The sequence below is a fragment of the Condylura cristata genome, unplaced genomic scaffold (genome assembly GCF_000260355.1).
Source record: "Condylura cristata isolate star-nosed mole 26May11 unplaced genomic scaffold, ConCri1.0 scaffold00022, whole genome shotgun sequence".
In the NCBI taxonomy this organism is placed as follows: Eukaryota; Metazoa; Chordata; class Mammalia; order Eulipotyphla; family Talpidae; genus Condylura; species Condylura cristata.
The window spans coordinates 29,813,226-29,821,496 of record NW_004567123.1 but is presented as its reverse complement, the minus strand read 5'-3'; the positions used below and the strand labels follow the sequence as shown (position 1 = coordinate 29,821,496).

At 43.8% G+C, this 8,271-nt stretch overlaps 1 protein-coding gene across 3 annotated transcripts in view; it reads right to left on the bottom strand.

Annotated features, from left to right (window-relative positions):
* Positions 1 to 177: 177 nt before the first annotated feature.
* NCOA3 (nuclear receptor coactivator 3) overlaps positions 178 to 8,271 on the bottom strand; it is a 103,605-nt gene continuing 95,511 nt past the window's right edge. For 2 of the 3 annotated variants that reach the window (XM_012728366.1, XM_012728367.1), the window contains 6 exons: positions 6,017 to 6,310; positions 4,825 to 4,929; positions 3,516 to 3,801; positions 2,573 to 2,747; positions 2,114 to 2,255; positions 178 to 1,838 (listed from right to left, as the gene is read on the bottom strand). In XM_012728366.1, the coding sequence (XP_012583820.1) occupies positions 1,827 to 1,838; positions 2,114 to 2,255; positions 2,573 to 2,747; positions 3,516 to 3,801; positions 4,825 to 4,929; positions 6,017 to 6,310 (1,014 nt within the window). In that variant the 3' untranslated portion in view covers positions 178 to 1,826. The remainder of the gene's footprint in view (positions 1,839 to 2,113; positions 2,256 to 2,572; positions 2,748 to 3,515; positions 3,802 to 4,824; positions 4,930 to 6,016; positions 6,311 to 8,271) is intronic. The other variant, XM_012728368.1, reaches the window with a different exon arrangement.

The window sequence follows — 8,271 nt, the reverse complement described above, 5'->3', positions numbered from 1 at the left end:
AATGTGGTGTGGGGGCACAGCACACCAGGACTGTTAAATGCAAACTTTTAAAAAGAGTTTGATTCATTTTAGAAAGTAAACAAACTGTTCCAGCTAGCAGCAATCTTTTATTTTGGTTGCTAGAGGAATGCCGTGCTTGCGTGGGCTGGAGTGGCTGGCTGGGGGCGGGGTGCAGGGGGGGGGCGGGGACCGGGGCCCTGCGAAATAACCACGACCCTATCTGAATGCTCAGGGACAGAGAAAGGATCACGTGAGTGGAATGACAAGACTTAAGCTGACATGAAAACCACACATCAAGGCTGCTGCTCCTGAGATCTCAATGTGGGATTCTGGTCTAGCAACCAAAACCTTCGAGCACTCCTAAATGGCTGGAGAGACAGCATATTCGATTTCTTTGTAATACCATGAGTTGCTACTCTTGAATTTATGGACTGCTTAAACTCCCAAGGTTCCTTTTTTAAATCAAATTGCTTGATTTTCAAATTCTTGATAGCCATTTTTTAAGTTTTTCCCCTGTATCTATTCTTCCCCCCAAAATTAACAAAGTGCTTAGTTCTGGCAGAGGAAATTTTTTTAAAAAATTAAAACGCCTACATCTAAACAAACAATTTCTTCAAAAAGCTTTGAGACAAGAGACTGAAGAGTGAGGCATCTAAGTAGGTGGGGGAGGAGGAGGAGCCGGGGGCCAATGCCCCTCCGCAGGCCACAAAATTCAGGTGCCATCTGCCGTTTGTAGCCTCGCCACACTGAGCTCACTGAAATCAACAATGTTAAATACTTAACTTCACAAACTCTAAAAACGAGCTGTTGTGACCTACCCAAAAAAAAAAAAGTATATACATATTTTACATAATATCTTAAAGGTCATATTTACAAAAGAAAATCTATTCACAGAAACACTTTGAGATTCTGATTCAGAACGCAGTACCTGGCCTTGGTGTTCTGCGGTTTACTCTCCAAGGGCATCACTGCTCCACCATGCGGACAAAGGGTGACACCGGTTCTTTCAACAACAAGCAGTCACGGTTCTTGTCCAACGGATTAATTCAGACAAAAACCAGGAATGTGGTTCAGCATTCCTCAAGACCTCAGTAATATTGCATTTGTCCATTACTTAGTAAATAAAGTGCACTCGGCTGCACATTAGCATGTGGAAAATTGCTACCGCTGCAATTAAATACTGTCATCGCATTTTCCTTTCTGCAAAGCCATTTGACATCAAGGGCAATTCCTGGAGGTGAAGTGTTAACAGTTACACTTGGGGCACATGAAAACACTAGCGAGGAGCGCACCTGTGACAACCAGTGACAGTGCCAGCCGCTCCACACGATCACTGGCGGACCGGAGCTCGGAAACATCGATCCCACAGGACGGGTCAACACAGCACTTGGCGGCGACTGAGCACATGAGGGCCCGTGCTCTCTGCCCAAAGCATCTACTCTCCCTTGGCCCCCACGCCCGCTCCACGTGTTCTCTGACCCACCTGCACTGCTATGAAAGACTGGACAGCCAGGAAGAGAGAGACAGCTTTGTGATCAGTAACACTCCGTCACCTCCAGAATCACACCTCTAAGAGGCAGACAGCCGAAATTATTTGTTTTGAACACCATGGTACACATACAAAGGGGGAGAGTGGAGAAAACAGGTAGATAATTCACTTCAGCTTAAAATCCAGTCCTGCTCAAGTGACATCACTTGGAATACTCCCACGGGAGAGCAAAGCGGTCCTTCCCTCAAAGCCCACACATCTGGAACGTGACTTCCTGGTACTCCTCGTGCATTCTCATTTATGCAATGATTTCCTTGAAGTTTCTGGTGTAGATATGTCAGCAGTATTTCTGTTAGTGAACAGAAGAAACAAGCATTGAGGTGCGTGCTGTGCACAGCAGAGTAGCCCACAGCACAGCCCATGTTCACAGTGTGGCTCTGGCTGCACTCACTAGCCAACGCCTTGGCCCGAGCTCTGTCGATGACTTTATGTTCTACATCCAAGTTTAAAATCTACTTAGATTATAGTTGAGCCTTTGCTTCTCTTCAGAAAACATGAAAAAAAAATCTAGCAAAGGCAAGGAAGCAGCCCAGCTCCCCCCATAGGATCCCAGCTCTCCCATACCTGGTCAGGACCCATGGGCATGCCAGACATGGGCATGGAGTTCATGGTCATCTGCCCCATGGGGCCACCAGTGCCATTCATGTGCACCATGCTATATGCAGCAGGATTCCCCGAGTGGGTAAACTGCTGCTGGGAAAAGGAGCTGTAAAGAAAACATGTGATTACCTCCCAGGTCATTTTAATAACACAGGACACACACACAGACAACATCTCCATTCTGTCAAATGCTCTTCAGCAGACTCCTGACAACCTGCCTCCGAATCCTCACCGCTGCTGTCTAGTACCCTCAGGTACGCATGCACAGTAATGAAAGGGTGGAGCAAGCTGAGCACCACGTTTTCTAATACGAACTCAGGCCATTCGCTCGCCAGGCAAACAGGACTAGCTAAAAGACATGAATTTTCTGAAACATTTGGCTCTAGAATTACAAAGACCTTTTTAGAAGTTCCCATTCTTCACCTGTTCCTGGCCAGGTTTCCTGACGGCCAGCCCTTCATTTCTGAAGACTGATACATGGGTGCGGTCTGAGGGTGCTGCATCATGGGATTCTGGGAGGGGCCCATTCTTGCTGACATCACTGCAGTGGGTGGGCTGGACACCCGACCAAAGGCTGGATCTGGTGGTTGCCCCATCCCTTTAAAAAAGAAAAAAAGTTACATCACGCAGTCTTAAAACAGCTTTCCACAAGAAATTTATATTCTTTTTGGTGGGGTAAGGTAAATGACAAGATACAAAGTTTTACAAGATGCGGCCTTCCAGCTATTTTTGCTTCTCATCAAGATGACAATCAGAATAGGGGACTGAGCCAAAGGGTAGTTACTTGAAAAGAAGTTACTTCCACGCTTCTTCTGCAGAAGCAGGACTCCATTTCACACTGCTCACCTCCCTCCGTCACTGCTGAGAAAGCAGATGCACTGCCGGCCCAGCCAGCAGCGCTGCACCCTAAGACAGTCTCCCCAGGGAGGCCCATAGCCTTGCTCCCATGTTCTGGAACTTCTCAGTGACAGGCCTGAAAAGGCTCATTATTATACATGCCATAGGGAAATATGTCCAAGTCACCTAGAAAGGGAACTCGGACGCCCAAGCCATGCATCCTCTCGCTCACATGCCCACGCGTTGTGAGCACAGAGTGTTGCACGGGGACATCGCTGGGGAGGGCCTTGCGGTCTTCCAAATTACCCAATTAGGAGCTGAAAAATCTACTCAACTATGTCAAGCAGAGCTACTCCAACTACAGCTACTTGTGTGGTACACAGACAATTTTGTTCTTTTCATTCATTTCATTTACTTGTGAAATAACAAATGAATAATATTTTTGGTTGTTTTTAATAAATAGATCTAGTGAATCTTACATGTCCTCATAAGGTTACTTTGGCAAAGACCTTTTCACTGTCAAATTTACCATAATTTGGTGGGTATGGAAACTGCTGGGGTGGCGCTTGTGGAATGGCAGGTCCCGCCAAAACCCCATCCATGCTGGGGGATGCAGTCACGTTGGGAGGTGGGCTAAAGGCCTGGGTTTGCTGCTGCTGCTGCTGCTGCTGCTGCTGCTGCTGCTGCTGCTGCTGCTGCTGCTGTTGCTGCTGCTGCTGCTGCTGCATCATCATGGCCACTCTCTGCTGTCGAAAGTGGTGACTGAGCAGCTCTCTGCTGCGCTGCGCAACCATCTGGGCATTAAGAAAACCCTGCTAATACCCAAGAAAACATGACATCACACATAGCAAGAAACGGCCAATGTCATATCACCCCCAAACCATACTAGTTGTGCAAGAGCAAAAAAAAATAACTCTACTGTCAATCCCCCAAAGGAAAATGCACAGTTCTTATTTTGGTAAAGGTCTGTTGCTGGGGAAGAGGGTAGTTTGCATAGAATAGGAATCTGGAAATTTTCTGGGGCTAGGAGATGAATGCAGACAAGTGTCCAAACTTTGTTAACATAGTCAGAAAATATTCAAAGTAAGAAACATTGAGGTAGGAAGAGGAAAACTTTGAAATAAAAACTACAAGGGGGAAAAAAAAAAGCAGCTGGGCTGAGTGTGTGTGGAAGAGGGGGGCTGAAACAAGAGGTCAAAAAAACACCAAACACATAGGGTGGGTGATGGTTATACTGAGATAAACAGGAATCTATCCCACCCAACCCAACTACCCCACCAAGAGGGTCAGCAATCCCTCTAAAGCCTTGAAAGAGGCAGAAGATCAGAAGCTGTCTGCAGGGTAGAGAATGACATCTGATCAAAGCACTGAACATGGGAGAGGTCACCTCCAAAAACAAATTTTTGGAGGGCACCCTGTTTCAGCTTCTACAGACATCCAATCACAAAAACACACAGGTTTCCCAAATAGGCCTAAGACTGAAAACTGGACAACTCTTTTACTCTTTATGCTTCTTGTACTTCAAATTTTACCCCATAAGCATGTGCTTCCATGAACTAAAAACCGAAAAGCCTACATATTAATTACTTTAAATCCCTAAGTGATGGCTCTTTTTACAACACAGCAACTGATCATAAACAGAACTTAAAGCACATGTACCAGTGATTTTAATCAAAGCAGTTCTTTAATTCATCCTCATCATCAGCAAGAATGGTCAACGTGTGATGGGGTCATGAACGATTTCTTACAAGTTGTACTTGTCTGTTTAACCAATACCAGCCTAGCGCCACCCCTGGCTGGGAATGCAGTGGTAAATGTAGAAAGACCTGAGGTCTCACCTGGGAGTTGACTGGGGGCTGCATCATGGGCCTCATCACAGCAGCCCCACCAGAAGTGGGGTTCTCCATTTTCATTTCAAGTGCCTGACGGCTCTGATTCAAAAACTGGGGAGAGAGAGACTGGTTAGGATGTGAGTGGAGCATGTCAATGAGTCCACAGTAGCTTTCCAAATTCTCAGCACCATCCCGTGAAGCCATGATGATCTCTCTGAGCCCTTAACCAGGTTAAGTCACATCAAAGCTGAACTGGTATATTTTCACACTTCAAAAAAGTTCTGCTGCAAAGTCTTTGGCTAGCATATGAAGCTCTCTCTGCTATTTGGAATGAGAAGGAAAAGAAAGCAAAAGTACAATTTTGCAGCTCAAATATCTTTAACGGGAACTCAAAGAATTTATAGTATCAGACTTTCTCTGACTCGTTTAGGCCATTAGGGAAATATTTTGATCAGAATAATACTGAATAACAACTTCTATTAACTCATTTCTAGAAAACTTAGATGAAAAGAAATAGTAAAAAGTAAAATGACCGTATAAACACATCAAACACAGCTTTCCCTGGCACCAAAACTGACTTTTGGGAATAGTAATACACTAAGAGTCTCTGGCTTGTTGGAATCTAAACTCTTCCACTTGTCTTGCTATTGATATGGTTCAATTTTGCCACCTTTTGTAACTCAGTACACTCAACACAAAAATCATGTAATTAAAATTTAAAAGGTATGGTGAGGATTGAGAAACAATAAGAAAAAACAGAAGTCTTACCTTAGAATAACAAAAGAACTCAAGTTTCATAAAACATCTTGGAAGCAGATTCCGTTAAAAAGTTTTAAATCAATGTATTTTAAATATATGATTATTAATGTTAAGAATTTTCAAAAACTACAAACTACCTACCTCAAAGACAACATACAAAGCTATCAAAAAACACCTCTCTTTTCCTCTAAGAAAAAGCCCCTCAACAATTTTTACTTTTTAACCTATGTAAGGGAATGTTTTTATAGCAAGGCACCCAATTATGATGATTCCCTAACACAGAACTCTCAGAACAAGTAAAATGTTGCCTAGAAGTGAAGAAAAGGGGATTTCTTGAGTTCAGGAGGGAAAGAGAGTCAGTAACAAGAGCTTGGAAGGACAACTGGAAACAAAGCAAAGCAAAAGCCGCTTCTGGGCAAGGCAGAACATGAGATGGTACCTGCTGGCCCTGCAGCCTCTGCTGCAGCTGCATTCTGAGTTGCTTTGGGGTGTTGGTCCGGGGTCTCATGATGTTGGCCCTAGGGTGCATTCCCTGGAGAGGAAAACTGCCTTGCTGGTTCATCTGATTCATCATAGAGTTGAATGGCGGTGCTTGTCCCTGAAGGTTGAAGCCTCCCTGCATTGGAGGCCCCTGAGCTGGATATGGCTGTCCATATAATGCTGCCTTTTGATCCATCATTACTGCTGCTTCTTGGCCTGGGAAAGCATCCTGTTTGGTCTCCAAAGCTTGCCCCTTAAATATCAAACGTATAAATGAATAATGAAATACATCTGGGAATACAAAAGAAGCCTTAAAGAAGATGTGGGGGGGGGGGGAATATATGTGAACAATAATGTTGAAAATTTTGAAAAGCAAATCAAGTTTATCATCTAAAGTTCTAGAAGAACACAGTTCATGTCTTGCCTTTTCATGGCTGTATCCTAGTGCCCGGGTAAGGATAGTTTCACACAGATAACCAGTCATTATCTAAACATACTAAGTACCTGTAGAATTACTAATTGTTGCAGAACAGAATTCTAGACCTCATGGCAACATGGACAAACCATGCCAAGTAAAAAATAAATTAAAATCAGTGTAATCAATGAATGCCCATGCAGTTTATACAAAAATATTTTTCAAGGTGGCAAGAATTTATTTTGGCAGACAAATCAACAAAAGCTCATCTGCTAGCGGTGTGTGTGTGTGTAGTGTGGGGGGTTGGTAGGCCCATTCTCTGAGTGAGTGGTAAGTGCCTATTAATGTGCCAAATACCCCTTTCTCTACATACTAAGGATGTGTACAAAATGTTGGCCAGGAGGTGACAGAAAAAAGAGGTTAAGAATGACTATTCTGGGCCCTCCCTGATGGCACAGCGGGTTAAAGCACAGCACTGAGAAGCTAACGCTACTTCCGCATGAGTTCAATTCCCGCCTGCCCCGGAGGTGACCACATGGCGTCGCAGACCTCTCCTGACCCACCCACTGCTCCCCTCAGCAGTGGACTTTGTCCATCTGCCTGTTCTGCTCCCCACTCTCTCTCTGGTGAAGCATCTCACCGCCCCTGAGCCTCTGGCCTGTATCCCAGTTCTGTATGCACAAATAAATCTTTAAAAAAAAAAAATGACTGTTCTGAAGAAGGGAAGAGCCTGGTGTGACAAGACAAAAAGAGCCTGTCAAGTACTGCATTCACCTGTCAAGTACTGCATTCGCCTTAATTTTCTTCTTCTGAGACCAGAGTGCCAAGCCAATATGCCTGCCTCGCCTTCAGTGCTGGTTACCCCACTCCCACACTGAGAAGGACCCTGACCCTTCACAGAGTCTCCTTATCCGGTGCGTTTCCTCACGCCTCTGTATGTATCTACTTTATCTGTGTGGTTCCCTGCCCGGTGTGTCTGTTTTGCCCAGTGGGACACAAGCTTTGAAGAAATAATCTGCTCACTAGTGCTCCTCAGCCTAATAAAAGACTAATTAACACACAGGGAACAAATATTTGTCAAATGAAGGAATCAACATATCAATAACTAAATATATGCAAAGTACTGTAGGAAATCAAGAAAATAAAAACCCCCACCAGAAAAAAAATTTTTAATCTAAATGACCCCCCCAAAAATAAACATAAATATATTCAATCCTGCAAATCAAAGAAATGTAATTTAAAACAAGAAACTCTGTTGCCTATCTGACCACCAAAGATTTTCAGGAAGAATGGTGTTTGGTGTCTGTCACTTGTTCGCCCACCATCTACCTAGTCAGCCACAGCAGGACTACACATTTTGCTGAGGAAAAGCAGTTCTGTGACCATTCATGAACACAACCTGAAAGAACATAGCAAAACTAAAATATGCTCTCTTTTAACCCAATCATTCTTTCTCTCAGATTACAGCTAAGAAAACAGACTATGATAAATTAGAATTCACAGAATTATGTGATCAAGAATATCTAGGAACAACTTAAATTTTCAACAGTAGAGAACAGATTAAATAGTGTTCAAAGTAACAGGTTTTATTTGGCCATTAAAATTAAAGATATATTAAAATGAAAAAGACTAACTTTCATAAAAAGTGAAACAGGTATGTTAAAGTCCACTCCTTTATTTTTTTAAAAATGCACTCAAGGCCCTCCCTGGTGGCGCAGCGGGTTAAAGCACAGCACTGAGAATCTAAAGCCGCTTCCTCATGAGTTCGATTTCCGCCTGCCCCGGAGGTGACCACATGG